This window comes from Oncorhynchus kisutch, linkage group LG2 (assembly GCF_002021735.2).
Source record: "Oncorhynchus kisutch isolate 150728-3 linkage group LG2, Okis_V2, whole genome shotgun sequence".
NCBI lineage: Eukaryota > Metazoa > Chordata > Actinopteri > Salmoniformes > Salmonidae > Oncorhynchus > Oncorhynchus kisutch.
The window spans coordinates 14,880,009-14,897,436 of record NC_034175.2 but is presented as its reverse complement, the minus strand read 5'-3'; the positions used below and the strand labels follow the sequence as shown (position 1 = coordinate 14,897,436).

At 40.6% G+C, this 17,428-nt stretch overlaps 1 protein-coding gene across 2 annotated transcripts in view; it reads right to left on the bottom strand.

Moving 5' to 3' along the window:
• The window catches only part of LOC109901903 (growth factor receptor-bound protein 10-like), a 103,674-nt gene that overhangs the window by 62,176 nt on the left and 24,070 nt on the right, over positions 1-17,428 (bottom strand). Inside the window, exons 2-4 of one of the 2 annotated variants that reach the window (XM_031788409.1) lie at positions 14,794-14,914; positions 14,467-14,526; positions 3,035-3,131 (exon numbers count right to left, since the gene is read on the bottom strand). Coding sequence is in view for 1 of the 2 variants with exons in the window: in XM_031788406.1 (XP_031644266.1) it covers positions 3,035-3,131; positions 14,794-14,844 (148 nt within the window). In the remaining variant the exon portion in view is untranslated. The remainder of the gene's footprint in view (positions 1-3,034; positions 3,132-14,466; positions 14,527-14,793; positions 14,915-17,428) is intronic. The other variant, XM_031788406.1, reaches the window with a different exon arrangement.

Sequence of the window (17,428 nt, the reverse complement as noted above, 5' to 3'; positions counted from 1 at the left end):
TAGTCTATGGCTGCCTGAGGCAGTTCTCAATCAGAGTCAGGTGATTATCATTGTCTCTGATTGGGAACCATATTTAGGCAGCCATATTCTGTGAGTGTTTTCGTGGGTGATTGTTCCTGTCTTTGTGTTTGCACCAGATAGGGCTGTTTCGGTTTTCGTTATTTCATTTAGTTATTTTTGTAGTTTCTGCTTGTATAGGGTTTTCCTTCATTTAAATAAATCATGAATCATCATCACGCTGCATTTTGGTCCGATCCTTGTTCTACCTCTTCGTCAGAGGAGGAGATAGAAGAGAGCCGTTACAACCACATTATTCCATATGTGTTATTTCATAGTTTTGATGTCTTCAATATTATTCTACAATGTAGAACATAGTTTTGTTTTATATCAAAAATATTTAAAAAAGTAGGTGTGTCCAAACTTTTGACTGGTACTGTATATGGGGCAATTTAGCAATTACAACTTTTTATCTGTAATCAACTTTTTATCTGTAATAAATTCAACACTGTATGTTACACATACATTTAAACTCAGTTTTTCACAATTCCTGATATTTAATCCTAGTAAGAATTCCCTGTCTTAGGTGAGTTAGGATCACCACTTTATTTTAAGAATGTGAAATGTCAGAATAATAGGAGAAATAATTATTTATTTCAGCTTTTATTTCTTTCATCACATTTCCAGACTTTTGCATACACTCAAATAGTATTTGGTATCATTGCCTTTAAATTATTTAACTTGGGTCAAACGTTTTGGGTAGCCTTCCACAAGTTTTCCACAATAAGTTGGGTGAATTGTGGCCCATTCCTCCTGACAGAGCTGGTGTAACTGAGTCGGATTTGTAGGCCTCCTTGCTTGGTGTCATTGTCCATTTGGAAGACACATTTGCGACCAAGCTTTAACTTGGTCGCAACTGATGTCTTGAGATCTATCCACATAATGGATAGATAGCTTCAATCTATCCACATAATTTCACCCCCTCATGATGCCATCTATTTTGTCAAGTGTACCAGTCCCTTCTGAAGCAAACCACTCCTACAACATGATGCTGCCACCCCGTGCTTCACGGTTGGGATGGTGTTCTTCGGCTTACAAGCCTCCCCCTTTTTCCTCCAAACATAATGATGGTCTTTATGGCCAAACAGTTCTATTTTTGTTTCATCAGACCAGAGGACATTTCTCCAAACAGTAAAATCTTTGTCCCCATGTGCAGTTGCAAACCGTAGTCTGTCTTTTTTATGGCGGTTATGGAGCAGTGGCTTCTTCCTTGCTGAGCGGCCTTTCAGGTTATGTCGATATAGAACTCGTTTTACTGTGGAAAAAGATACATTTGTACCTGTTTCCTCCAGCATCTTCACAGGGTCCTTTGCTGTTGTTCTGGGATTGATTTGAACCTTTCGCACCAAAGTAAGTTCATCTCTAGGAGACAGAACACATCTCTTCCTGAGTGGTATGACAGCTGCGTGGTCCCATGGTGTTTATACTTACATACTATTGTTTCTACAGATGAACGTGGTACCTTCAGGCATTTGGAAATTGCTCCCAAGGATGTACCAGACTTGTGGAGGTCTACAATAGTTTTTCTCATGTCTTGGCTGATTTCTTTTGATTTTCCCATGATGTCAAGCAAAGAGGTACTGAGTTTGAAGGTAGGCCTTGAAATACATCCACAGGTACACACCTCCAATTGACTCAAATTATGTAAATTAGCCTTTCAGAAGCTTCTAAAGCCAAGACATTTTCTGGAATATTCCAAGCTGTTTAAAGGCACAGTCAACTTAGTGTATGTAAACTTCTGACTTACTGGAATTGTGATAAAGTGATTTATAAGTGAAATAATCTGTCTGTAAACAATTGTTTGAAAGATTACTTGTGTCATGCACACAGTAGATGTCCTAACCGACTTGCCAAAACTATAGTTTGTAAAAACCTAGTGTATGTAAACTTCCGACTTCAACTGTAAATTCACACATTTGTTTTCCAGTGTGGGCCTTGTGTACTAAAGATATTGTTTGTGTTTTATTTGATACTCGAACAATAAAAAAAATAAAACATGTAAATGCCCATCCCTATATGGATATTAGACAATGCGTTAACAAAGGTAAATAATATTGACCAATGTTGAAATGTATAGTTTCAACGGTCTAAACAATGAACAATTGCCTTTCAAGTATACAATGGTTATCAATGCAATCCATGATTAATTAATTTATTCCCTCAACCTGATCTTCATATTATGGAGGGAGGTCTTCGCACATATTAAACATTCTAATTTCTGCTCCATTTATTTCCACGACAGCACCAAGCTTTCTCATCCACTACCAGACAGTTCAAAAACCTTCAAGCTTTACATCCCATGCTGGGGCAATATTGTGCGTAAATCTCATGCTCCGATTATCATGGATGAAATTTGTATAGCACAATTAGATTGAAAGCTTAATTATAATGGCACCCCATGTCTTTACAAATCCCCCTTTGAACTGCTGAAATGTTTACAGCGGAAGAGCCCCAGAATATACATCCTAATCTGAATTTAATGAGCAACGGAGCCCTCTGCCATAAAATGCGTCAATAGTAAACCCCACCCATATCAAAGCGTGCGCGCATGCACACACAAACACTGAAAAGACACACACACACACACACACACACAATTAAACTGTAATACAGAAAATGAGAAGCGCAAATCTCAGATCTGAGAATTAACAATGTGATAAGGATCGTCTGAAGCTGCAATTCCAATACAAATAGGCTGCATTTCAGAACATAATCTTGTTAGTGACGTTAGTATTCTCAGAGCAAAAAACTGTGATTATTATTTTTAAACAGTTGTCTTTGTTTTCTGAGGTCAATTATGCAGCCTCAAATATGTTACATCCTACTTCTGGAAATGTACTGACAGACCATCAACACTTACACCATATAACTAGTCTACATCTGTCAAAAAATTTGAGCAGTGACACAATTATCAAATGAATATTTCCAATTTCCAATATTGCCAATTTCTAAGTACTGACATTCTAAGAACACCAACCTTGATGGTTTGGAGAGTTCCGATTGGTTGACTTCTGGAAACTCGGCCCAATTAGATCTGCTGGTCTGTGATTGGAGGCTCGGTCTACATTGTCCTGCTGAGAAAAAAGCCAACATAGCAGTCATGCCAAAAGCGTTTATTCACAACTTCAGCATCACATCATAACACTGGGTTTGTCTTTGTCAATCTAGTCTAACATGCAGAGGAACATTCATTTGGTTAAGACCGTATTGTATGCAGTATCAATCTGGTGAATCATGAGGTTAAAAAAACAACACAATCACATTGCAGTGCGTGTACGCCCAAGCGCGCGTATGTGTGTGTACAGGCCTATACTTGGCTCTCCTCCTGCCTTTCTAAACCAGAGCATCCCCTCAGAGCAGCGCGGGGCACTACCATGAAGAGGCAACATACCAAGTTGCCTCTTCTTCCACCCAACCACCCCATGTTTTAGGCTGGATATGAGATTATGGCAAAGAGACTAATGAACTAGAACCAGCTTCTGGATTGAGTAAGAAGACTACATACTAAACTGTCTTCACTCAAGGCCTAGGTAGCAGTTACTGTTGCAGTAAGCAGTTGTCTTCATTCAAGGGCTTGGAAGCAGTTACTGTTGCAGTAAGCTGTTGTCTTCATTCAAGGGCTTGGAAACAGTTACTGTTGCAGTAAGCTGTTGTCTTCATTCAAGGGCTTGGAAGCAGTTACTGTTGCAGTAAGCTGTTGTCTTCATTCAAGGGCTTGGAAACAGTTACTGTTGCAGTAAGCTGTTGTCTTCATTCAAGGGCTTGGAAACAGTTACTGTTGCAGTAAACTGTTGTCTTCAGTCAAGGCCTAGGAAGCTGTTTTTATTTAACTAGGCAAGACAGTTAAGAACAAATTCTTATTTACAATGATGGCCTACCCCGGCCAAACCCAGACAATGCTGGGCCAATTGTGCACCGCCCTATAGGACTCCCAATCACAGCCTCTAGCACTGAGATGCAGTACATTAGACCACTGCGCCACTCGGGAGCCTCCCAGTAACTGTGGCAGTAAGCAGTTGTCTTCAGTCAAGGCCTAGGAAGCAGTTACTGTGGCAGTAAGCTGTTGTCTTCAGTCGAGGCCTAGGAAGCAGTTACTGTGGCAGTAAGCTGTTGTCTTCAGTCGAGGCCTAGGAAGCAGTTACTGTGGCAGTAAGCTGTTGTCTTCAGTCAAGGCCTAGGAAGCAGTTACTGTGGCAGTAAGCTGTTGTCTTCAGTCGAGGCCTAGGAAGCAGTTACTGTGGCAGTAAGCTGTTGTCTTCAGTCGAGGCCTAGGAAGCAGTTACTGTGGCAGTAAGCTATTGCTAGCTAGTTGGTCCTAGGAGATGAACATTGGGGTTGTTATTTAACCTAAAATACATATGGTCCTTTTTTTGCTGGATCTTTGTAAAGTTTTGATCAGGAGTCATACAAAATCGTGTGTTTATATTCTCCGATGATTAATCCACAAATAAAAGGGGAAGCCTAGTTAGTTTTTAGTTAGTTATCATTGATTAACTCTCCTCTTTCATCTTTCAAGCATGTATGCTTTGTATGCTTGTGAAAACCAATGAGAAGATTGCTGCGCGTATTTTAGCATTCGGCAACACAGGCACTCGTTGATGTGCATGGATAAAATGAGTGAATAACATGGACAGGTTCATTTATATTGTAACACTTGCGCACAAAATTTCCCTGTTAGTCCACAGCAGAAGGACTCGTTTTTCAGTCTATAGGATATTAATCCAGGCATTGAATGTGTTCAGTAGAACGGTGTCCAGAGGAGATAGTACAGGTGTGAAAAGCGATCGGCCGGGTGAACCACAACGTTGACAGCCAATGTTCACTGAGTTCTCCCCAGTGTTTATGCTAGTTGTTCGGTAGATAGGCTAGTTGTTTTCTTTATAGCAAGGCTAGTTGTTTTCTTTATAGCAAGGCTAGTTGTTTTCTTTATAGCAAGGCTAGTTGTTTTCTTTATAGCAAGGCTAGTTGTTTTCTTTATAGCAAGGCTAGTTGTTTTCTTTATAGCAAGGCTAGTTGTTTTCTTTATTGCTTTGTTCTGCCTCAGATGTAGGCCTAAACAGCGAGTAGCAGAGAACTCACGATTACAGGGCTTCCCACAGAAACACATGCTCCCAGAGAACACTGTGTCTTCTTGGACAAAAATAATTAAAAGAATAATAAATCACTACAAAATAAGTGTGGGAGATCCATAATGCCAGCACTGATTGGAGCACTCACAGCATGCCGCGGGAACAGAATGTACTGTGGTGGACTTCTGTGTTTGGCTTGCTAGGATGCTCTCACACGCACGCACGCACACACACACACCCACCCACCCACCCACCAAGACCTCTTTTGATACGGCAGAAAAAGCTGTAGCTGTTATAATGCCTCAGTGAGAGAGGTAATATGATTTAGAAAATGGTTTTGTTGTGAAATTGAAGAGGCTCGAACATTCTTTCATAATTTTGAACACCGGTTTTCATGGTCGACCCTCGGTAAGTATGATTCACAACTTCAAGGAGCCCACTTCAATAAATAAACTCTACACAATCTTAGTTAGGCCGCGTAATAATAACCCTTCGAACTCAAACCGGTTTTTAATACGATCTAAATCAACTCACTGAGAAAAAGCAGCAGCAGTATAGTGGTGGCCCTCTCCAGTCTCGTCCTCCTGACTCCAAACTAATCCCAGTGCAAAGTGTCTGGACATGGTCGACACCACCAGACTAGACACTGCTAAAGGTCCAGCTACCGGAGCGTGACTGATCCCACCCACCCAGCCCCGACTGACTCCCACCCCCCAAATGGCTGAAGCCAGTGACATTCTTACTGGGATGGGGCCAACCATGTATGCCAGTCCCAGCGAGCCCAGGGTTCAGCTCCAGTGAGCCCCACCCAAATCTGCACGCTGGTATCATGCTCCGAAAGGTTTTAATAGGACTAGGACAACGTTTTGTTGGCTTCCACAGGATAATTCTTCTCAGCCAAGTCTTCCAACAGTATTACTACTCTATATTAACATGGGGTTGGAAACGAACACCTGCTCAATTCAGACACTCCGAGAAGAAGCTATTGACCTAACCACTATATGTTGGGTTTAGAGTGGTAGATAAAGAACAACTACAACACGTGGTTTTAGTGATGCTATCTCAAAACATGGCCACCTACATTCTACACCATAGAAATAATTCAGATTTTTCGATGATCTACTCTGCCACAAACTCAAACGTAGGCTAGGGTTTAGTGCGTAGAGAGGGGTCATAGTAAAGTTGGGGTCAGGTTTATAAAAAGGGGCAGATATAAGGCAAATATGGGACCAGGACTAAGGTAGGTTCCAAGATAAGGTCAGGGTTAAGGGTTAAGAACAGGGACAGTGGTATGGTTCAGGCTGAGGTTAGGGGTTTGAACAAGGTCAAGACAAGACGAATGTTAGGGTTGCGGTGTTGAAAGGGGAGTGCCTGACACAATAATCACACATGGGTCCTTCATGGGGCATTGCTAAGAAGAAGCACTATGCTTTGGGATTAAAAAATAACTGTTGTGTTGTGTGCGATAAAAACGATTGATTTGCTGACAGTCCTCGTCAAGGCTATTCTGTTAGAATAGAATGTTCTTAAACACCCTGAGAGCAATTTGAGTTCCTTATTAGCCTACATAATTAAGTAAAAAGATCAAGAGTTCAATTTGGACTTTCCACACTGTGCTGTCTCTTTGAAGACACACAGAGTGAGAGAACGAGAATGAGAGTAGGCGTGGACTATTATTTGTTTCCACAGTAATGGGTGGATATAGAATAGCCTAACAGCTGTTAAGAACATACAGTAGGCTACTGTACGTCATTCCTGTATTGCCATCGTCCGGCACTAACACAACCAGTACACCCACTACAATATAAAATAAACACAGCCTCTTTCCACATGCAGGGCTACCTCACTGAACAAGTCGGGGCCTATTCATGTTTAGGCCTAGGTTCTATTCTGGTAGGCATATTCATAATACTCAACACTGGTTCACTTTCCTCAATAACTGATGTTGTGGTTTTGCATAGTGCATTAATAACTTTCATGAGGCATTTCCTAAATGTTTAGCTCTCTATAAACCCAGCATAATCCTCACACTAAGGATCATTTAAATGCTACCTCACATTCCAGAAAAGGTCACATTTTCTCCCACCTTGAACTTCCATTGGTCATTCTATTACGTTCAAAAGTCACATTGTTTAACTCTCCTGAATAAAAACAATACGTGGTCCAATTGTCATAGAGTTACATGTCATACATGCTAACCTAAATACAAGTGCATGGATCTATTGTGGATTAGAGGCTAGGGTGAAATGGCCTACTCTACTGCTAGATGACGTCAAACGCCTAGTCTAGTAGCCTAATTCAGTAGGATACTTAGCCCTGCAACATCATGGTAAAGTCAAATACCAATTTAAATAGCAGATTTTATTGCTGTATGTTTATGTAGATAAGCCTACGGTTTCCTCTGGGGTTCTCTGGTAGAGAGAGAGAGAGGCTTTGAAACACTGACCTTCTTTTACAAGTCAGGGCACATTTGTCATGTAACCCACTACATGCCTAAAATGCATCCTGATTCAACAAACGCAGCTCAACCCAAACCTTTCCTGTCGGTCAGTGTCTCAAAAATAAAGTAAAAGAACCAGATTTTTGAATCTCCCTATTTACTTCCAAGAAAAACCAGAACAAGAAAGCTTGACTTCCAGGAACAGAAAACCATATGCTCCTGCCAGAAAAATCCCCACTTCATTCACTCTGAAAACACCTATAAAACTCAAGGCGAAAAATGTACTGCTCTGCAAAGACTGATGTGTTTCAGGGAATAAGATCAGCTTTAATGGCTACAGCAGCGTGAAGCCAGAGCCTGTGTCCCAAATGGCGTGATATTCACTACGTAGTGCACTTATTTTGACCAGAGCCCTATGGGCCCTGGTCAAAAGTAGTGCACTACATGGGGGATAGGATGCCATTCGGGACACAAACAGAGTCAACATAGCTGCCGACCGAATGATAAACCTAGAGCTAACCTACATATATATTTCTCTCTGCAGAACTTGGACTCATGCTTATATGAGCAATGTTAAAATGTGCTGCTTCACATTGCCAAACTTGTATTTAACCTGTCATTTCCATAAAGATTTTCCTTATAATCGTATTCTAGGCAGTTCAATTCTTTGAATTGTTTAAAGCTGCAGTATGTCACTTTTTGGGCGACCTGAAATGTGAGTTATAGATCTATCATCCTCATTGAAAGCAAGTCTAAGAAGCGGCAGATCTACGTGCACTATTTCTATGCATCCCTTGCTTAAATTGAGTTTTTGTGTCTTAATTTAGTTTTGTACAGTGTACAAATATATTTCACAGCAGTTTAGATGGTACAATGATTATCTACACTATACTTGCTTGTTTTGTCACATAAACTGAAATTAGGCAAACTATTACCATTTTGGTAACACTTTACTTGATACCCAGTGTCAGAACACGTTATGACACAGTCATAACTGACATAACTTGTCATAACCTGTCTTAATATGGTCATAATATGGGACGGCAGGGTAGCCTAGTGGTTAGAGCGTTGGACTAGTAACTTAAAGGTTTCAAGTTCGAATCCCCCAGCTGACAAGGTACAAATCAGTCGTTCTGCCCCTGAACAGGCAGTTAACCCACTGTTCCTAGGCCGTCATTGAAAATAAGAATTTGTTCTTAACTGACTTGCCTAGTTAAATAAAGAAAAAACAATAACACTGTCATGACACATATTTACACCTGTTGTGACATATATTGCGTTATTTTATGGCTGGTTATGACACCTACATAAAAGTGTCAAAACCCACCTTTATTCAAATGAGTTTTTCCCTTTCAAGAAGTTACCTTTCGTTTGAAAGTTTGTTTCTTAAATCCTTAGTTGTTGTAATGAATTCTTTACAGTCATGCTTTCTCATCATATTTTTAATAACACTGTCAAGAAGCATTATGGCCATCCTGGGTCAACTGGACTAAGAAAATACATTTTATGAATCTGTCAAGAAGCATTATGGCCATCCTGGGTCAACTGGACTAAGAAAATACATTTTATGAATCTGTCAAGAAGCATTATGGCCATCCTGGGTCAACTGGACTAAGAAAATACATTTTATGACACTGTCAAGAAGCATTATGAACATCATAATAATGCCGTACATGCGGGTATATCAGTCAAAATGAAGGTGTCTTGGCCTGCTCCTGAAATCTGCTGCTGCATTCATTCCAGTCATCAGCAACACAGCATTGGTGTAGGTGCATGTCCGACATCAATATGTGCACAATTACAATCACTTCATTTTAATTGTCAATTTAAAAAAAAATATATATATATAGCATAAACATAATGTTGACATGTAAGTTATGGTGTAATGGAATGTTTTGCCTTGTGTGGTAGGTTTTGACACACTGTATAACAAATAACACATTATATGTCACAACAGGTCTAAATATGTGTCATGACAGTGTTATGACCATATTATAACAAGTTATGTCAGCTGTTATGACATGGTTATGACCGTGTTATGATGCTGGGTGTCACGTAAAGTGGTACCCTTTGTAGCAACCAGGAAATGGCGGAGCAATTTCTGCATAGTTCATCTTTAAATGTCACTTATTTTCTTCAGAGTTTAGGCCTGCACGGAATCCTATTTACATTTTACAGTCAGTATAGACTGAAACAGTATAAGCCATCTTGACAAATGGAAACTACTTTAGCAAGTAGGCCAACCTCTGTTTCCAAGGAATATGCCTAGTCTATTCAGTACACTAAAACATTAAACTAACCACAATACTATTTAACACAGAATTCTGAGCTCAATACTAAGTCCACAGCTGTGTAGCAGCCATAGTCCGATGGTTCATTATTAGATATTTACGAACCTCATTGCAATGGCTGTTTTCGAGTAGGGGACATATGTTACAATAGTCAGAGCGGCTCTGTGGCTTTGACCTATAACATGATTAACGGTGTGAAGCACCCTCAAAGCGCCTCATGCACAGGAGATGGTCTGCGTTTAGATTCCTGGAAGGCTGGATTAGGCTGTGATGGACCTATGATCTTGTTTCTACTATCATATTAAGCTCCTCAACCTGTAAAAGCATTTCACCTTTTGAGAGACCAGGTTGGACTGTTTACTAGGACAGCGGTTACAGGCGGACAAGAGCAGAGAGATCACCATGGAGAACGTATGACCAACAGACAGACAGTTTAAAAATTGTTGCACTTGACTTGTTGCAGAGTTGTAAAAATGAGCTAGTATCTAACAAGGCAGCCTGGCTACAATAATAGTAAGCTGTGGAATGTATCCCCTCGTATATAGGATCTTCTCAGGTAACATTATGAACGTTTTTGAGGATGTATTGAAGTCAAGTGTATTTTGCTTGTGTAACAGGGTTGGTTATGTTTCCACTTGACACTGCAGAAATATGTATTCAAAGTTTATGCATTCCCATTGGTTGGTTGAATTTACATATCGATAGTTACTATACCATTGGTTATGCTTTCAGATAGGGGGAGATCACAAACGTAAATTCTTCCCAGTCTGATATTGACAGGCAATTGGTAGGTCACGTCCTGAAATACTTTATTCTATTTCCATATTTACAATGTGTACGAGTTCATTACGTACATGTCTTGATGTATAAATGTGTACGGTGCCTGTTAGATATTGGGGGCATCCTGGGATGTGCTTTTGCATGTATTTGCTGTAAGAGCGAGTTAGCTAGCGTGCTCTAATTGTAACGGTACGTTATTTCCATGCTAACAGACAAATCACAACTCAAATCATCAACATACAATTGTCCTGCACATCTAATGTGCTTCATTGTGTCTATTGTCAGGTACTTATATTTATTGTTTTTTTGTTTTGTTATTATGATGTTTGATTACAAAATACCCCGTCTGATATTGACATGCAAGCGAGGAATCACAAATCTACAGCCATCTAATGTGGTTCCCTGGGTCTATGGTCAGAATAAACACCAATCAACTGGGATCGCTGGCTGGACAGTCCTTCCTTTAAAAAAACGTCCCCGGTGAAAAATGTCTGGCACCGCCAGTGAACCTTCACGTAACTGTCTCACTGGCTTTGTATGTCTGGCACCGCCAGTGAACCTTCACGTAACTGTCTCACTGGCTTTGTATGTCTGGCACCGCCAGTGAACCTTCACGTAACTGTCTCACTGGCTTTGTATGTCTGGCACCGCCAGTGAACCTTCACATAACTGTCTCACTGGCTTTGTATGTCTGCCGCTGGTGGCAAAACCCAGTCACCCCTCTGGGGATCAATAAAGTTAACTCGACAGACACTGTGACCCAAAGACCTATTAGAAGCAAACCAAGAGCGAGAACGCAATCCATGTGTCCATGAACTGTTAAAGATCATAACCCTACACGGTGGCCTACATCAATTACAGTGGGGTCCCAAATTATTGGCACCCTTGATAAAGATGATCAAATAAAATAATAGAAAATAAATAATTTAAATACTGAGCTACTTTGTATGTTCCAAAAAATGGGGACATTTTATTATTTTATACTAATTCAATTGCTCAGAGAAAGAGGTTTTGTTTAACAAGTTATCAATTATGGGGTCAACATTTTTGACACCCCTAAAGATTCTTACAAATAAAGTAGTCAAACGTATTTGGTCCCATATTCCTATAGCACGCAATGACTACATCAAGCTGTGATGTTTCACCTTCTGGAACTTTATCACTCATCATTATTCACAATTCATTCAGGATTATCCGTAATCATGGTAGCATCCACATTAATGTAGAAGTGTTTAGAAACATTTTCTATTCTTATTTGCAATAAAAGTGCCTCCAAAATTAAAAAATACATTATTTACCATTCATTTCTATTGGGCACAAAATGATCTGAAACACAACCAAAATAAACTGCAAATGTATCCAACAACGTTGTAGAGTCACAAGCTTGATGTAGTCATTGCTACTTTATTTAGAATCATCTTTAGGGGTGTCAAAATTATTATTTGTTAACAAAATCTTCTTATTTGAGCAATCGTATTAGTATTATATAATATAATTTCCCCCTACAATATAGTTTAGTATTTTAATTATTTATTTTTAACAGTCATTTTTGCTCATCTTTATCAAGGGTGTCAATCATTTCAGACCCCACTGTATGTACTGCACTATTATATACTGTACCATCTTTGATGACAGAAGTCTATCGATCCATCACTGACTGACCCAACACGGAAACATGATGCGACCCTCCAGATCTACCAAACAAAGAAAAACCAGACTTCTGTTCATTAGGGCACGCAACGTAAAACACTTGAAAACTTTTTGCAACAGAAAATTAAACGTTTGTGTCCAGACCCTCTCTGTTTCTGACCATTTTCTTCTGTTTGGTGACTAATGAACATGACTCAGAATATACAATTCTCCTTCACTGGCATCCCAGACCATAAGCACAAACTCATAACAGGACTACAAACACCTGAGCTTTCACACAGTGTTTAATTGAAAGTAGAGCTGGGACGATAAACCGGAAATGATCCATCTCTTCTGCTGATATCGTTCATTACTGTAAGTAGCCTATACTACTATATGTGAAGTTTGAAATGAAATACGTTTCCTAATATGGGTGATTTTTAATGGGACAATATCCATCAAACTAGTAGTAGTTTAAAGGATTAAAAAAATGTAGAGTTCTATTTATCGTTATTGCATCAATTCATGCAATTTATTGCGATATGGATTTTGGTCCATATCCCCCAGCTCTAATTGAAAGTACAAAAAACTGAGACAATTCCATCCATATAAAATCCAGTTCAATAGTCCAACCTTGGAGTTGTCACGCCTTGGTCATAGTGTTTTGTGTTTTCGTTATATATTTTGGTCAGGCCAGGGTGTGACATGGGTTTATGTGTTTGGTTTCGTATTGGGGTTTTATAGGATTTGGGATTGCTATGTTTAGGGGTGTGTCTAGTTAGGCTTGGCTGCCTGAGGCGGTTCTCAATCTGGAGTCAGGTGATTCTCGTTGCCTCTGATTGGGAACCGTATTTAGGTAGCCTGAGTTTCACTTTGTATTTCGTGGGTGATTGTTCCTGTCTCTGTGTTGTGTCACCAGATAGGCTGTAATTAGGTTTCACGTTCCGTTTGTTGTTTTTGTATTTATTAGTTATTTTCATGTATCGTCATTTTTTCTTCATTAAAGACATGAGTAACCACCACGCTGCATTTCGGTCCGACTCTCTTTCAACAAACGAAGAACGCCGTTACAGGAGTGCTGTGGCAAACCTCCAGTCAGTTCACCCAGCTCTCTCTCGCTCTCTCTCCAACATCGCCTTGGAGCTGAGCCCAGAATCCCATAACATTTACTAGTTATATAACCCCAGGATAAAGAAGCTGTTTCTGCCCATTATTTACCAATTAAAAAACTGACAGTGTGAATGAGCCCATCGAGGAAGAGTTCAGATGCATAGGCTAGCTATTTCTAGGAACTGTTAAGCTAGTTGAGATACTTTGTGTTTAGCTGCATGACTAAACGAGTGTGTCTTATACTGGAAAAGTGGACATAGCCTATTCATATTCTATTCTTTAGCCTTAACCACAATGAAAGCCCAAGGGAGAGGGTGGGTGGTGGATTACAAGCTAAAATCCCCACAGCACAGGCTTCCTAAAGGGCCCTTTAGGGCTGGATGGGTTGAACTCTCCTCTACAGGGCAGGTGACCAGGCTGATTGATAGTCTATTTCCCACTGGACTGGGGTTGAACTGCTGCACAGACAATGTAAAAACAAAAAGGTTAAAACAATCCGCTTAATCCGTTGATTGAGACCACTGCTGACGGTCTTACGTCGGGTCCAGATTCTCCATGCTGGGCCATGCACCATGTATTCATCCCAAAGGAATGTGCGTCCATGCCACTGCCATTCATTGGCTCTTCTGTTTTCATTCATGCTCTGCCACTAAATCTATTGGCCATGACAGGTACATTCACAGCAAGGTTTTTTTTTGTTACGGCCCAGCTGAGAGAGTGAGGCTCTGGTTTTTACTTCCCTCTCCCACCTTCCCTCAGCTCTGGCTCTGGGGTGAGGGAGGGCTTATAGCAGGGGAACTGGGAGTGTTCAAACAGTCTTTTCCTAACCACTCCATGTATAGTTTTATATACAGTTCCATATGTTAGATGCATATAGAGCATTTTATTATTTTTACGTTTATGACTTGTGTAAATAAGAGTTACAAATCCCAAATGGTGCTGCTTCAGCAAACACTATAATATTACCACAGCTAATAAAGAGCTTATAAAGTATGGCAAACCTGGGTTCAAAAATATTTAAAATCCTTTTAACACTTTAGTTGTGCTTGCTTGAACTTGCCTTGTGAAAAAGTACCAATGGAATACTCACAAAAGTGAAAACCCCGCCCAACTGGCACTGCAGCCAGGCTCAAGTAAACGCTCAAAGTTACTGAAAGAAAACAAATCATTTTTGAAGCTAGGTCTTATAGATGGTGTGGTTAGCTATGGTCTAAGCCAAAGGTTTTAACAGAAAACATCACAGTAGTAAATGAGAGCAATTGTAACATTCGTAACTGCTATTCCAAATGAATTGATATCTCTGGCATATTAAAACATTTGAAATCTACACATGAACACTCAAGAACAAAAACAAAGAGGTCAATGTACTGAAATACAGATTGTACACAACGTCTAGTAAAAGACATGCATTATTTACCTGATAATTTGGATGGTGTAGAAAATAATCTGGACATCCGGCCACAGCCATGCTATGGAGCTATTTCTCAATCTCTGTTCTTCGGGTTTTCCCATTCACTTTTGATAGATGGTGCAGGAACCTGTAAAAGAAAACAGGAGAGATTAATGAAACTACACATGCAAAAATGTAGCTAAAGCATCCACAGTAAAAAAGTTCTTGATGATCTTTTACAATTATTTTTACTTGCATCAAGGATAGCATACACATACGTTTTGGGTTAACATCCTTCTTCAGTGTGTAGCTTCATGACCGACGTTAATTAAACTAAAATGCTTCAGAACAGTGGAAACTAATATAGCAGAGCACATCTTAACCCACATAAACTCAGCAAAAAAAGAAACGTCCTCTCACTGTCGACTGCATTATTTTCAGCAAACTTAACGTGTGTAAATATTTGTATGAACATAACAAGATTCAACAACTGAGACATAAACTGAACAAGTTCCACAGACATGTGACTAACAGAAATGGAATAATGTGTCCCTGAACAACGGAGGGGGGTAAAAATCAAAAGTGACAGTCAGTATCTGGTGTGTCCACCAGCTACATTAAGTACTACCAGCTGCATTAAGTAGTGCATCTCCTCCTCATGGACTGCATCGGATTTGCCAGTTCTTGCTGTGAGATGTTACCCCACTCTTCCACCAAGGCACCTTACCTGCAAGTTCCCGGACATTTTGGGGGGGAATGTCCCTAGCCCTCACCCTCCGATCCAACAGGACCCAGACGTGCTCAATGGGATTGAGATGCGGGCTCTTCGCTGGCCATGGCAGAACACTGATATTCCTGTCTTGCAGGAAATCACTCACAGAACGAGCAGTATGGCTGGTGGCATTGTCATGCTGGAGTGTCATGTCAGGATGAGCCTGCAGGAAGGGTACCACATGAGGGAGGAGGATGTCTTCCCTGTAACGCACAGTGTTGAGATTGCCTGCAATGACAACAAGCTCAGAGCACAGGCCTCGGTGTAACGCTCATTCCTTCGACGATAACGTGAATCCGACCATCTCTGCTGGTGAGACGAAACCATGACTCGTCAGTGGAGATCACTTTTTGCCAGTCCTGTCTGGTTCAGCGACGGTGGGTTTATGCCCATGGGCGACATTGTTGCCGGTGATGTCTGGTGAGGACCTGCCTTACAACAGGCCTACAAGCCCTCAGTCCAGCCTCTCTCAGCCTATAATGGACAATCTGAGCACTGATGGAGGTATTGTGCGTTCCTGGTTGAACTCGGGCAGTTGTTGTTGCCATCCTGTACCTGTCCTGCAGGTGTGATGTTCGGATGTACCGAGCCTGTGCAGCTGTTCTTACATGTGGTCTGCCACTGCGAGGACGATCAGCTGTCCGTCCTGTCTCCCTGTAGTGCTGCCTTAGGCGTCTCACAGTACGGACATTGCAATTTATTCCCCTGGCCACATCTGCAGTCCTCATGCCTCCTTGCAGCACATGCCTCACGCAGATGAGCAGGGACCCTGGGCATCTGCATGTTCACGCAGATGAGCAGGGACCCTGGGCATCTGTCTTTTGGTTTTCAGAGTCAGTAGAAAGGCCTCTTTAGTGTCCTAAGTTAATTGCCTATCGTCTGTAAGCTGTTAGTGTCTTAACGACCGTTCCACAGGTGCATGTTCATTATTTGTTTGTGGTTCATTGAACAAGCATGGGAAACAGTGTTTAAACCCTTTACAATGAAGATCTGTGAAGTTATTTGGATTTTTACGAATTATCTTTGAAAGACAGGGTCCTGAAAAAGGGACATTTCTTTTTTTGCTGAGTGTAGTTCTACAGGTCAGTAAACACTAGCCTAAACAGTGAACAGCTTCTAGCAGCAAACAACTCAGTTCTTAGTTAAAGGCTATGGTATGATTGTTCAAAAGTTCTAAGTTGAAACTACTGTACTCATGTGGTGTGTGGAAATTAAACCTACAGTGAACATCCTCACTCAAAAAAGCTTTTATGTTGCTTTTCTAATCATTCTCAAGAGGTTTATAGACTACAATTGACCACCTTTATCACCCGGCCTGGTTGGTGGTGTTGATCATTAGAACCCAGATGAAAACAGATACAAAAGGTAAAAATTGGTGCAGATCAGATTATGAAGTATTTTGTTGCAACCACTGTCTGAGAATCCTGGTCAGTCAGACAAGTTAACATTTTAAAACGTATGAGAAACAGAAACAGCAACTGGCACAATGATGCTGTTATTCTAAGCCCTACAGCCAATACTTTGCTGGTGCTTCCTGTGAGTGTTGACATGTAGCTAAAGCCTCATCCAATCTCTGGGTCAAGACAGGAGAAAGTTCAACAATAAATTGGACCTTTGGTATATTTGAACATCTTAAAGGCAGTATCCTATTAACCTATTGAAAGCCTACATGTACAAATACAAACACTTGTAAATATTTCCCCTGAAATACAGGCCATTTACATGACACAGTCATCTGCAGGCTTAGGCCTAGCACAGTTTCCCACCCAACTCAAACCACAAACCTTACAAAACGTTTTCATACATGTACAGTTAGACCAGAACCATAGATTTGACGAGTTTGGACATATACACTGGGAGGACAAAACTTTAGGAACACCTTCCTAATAT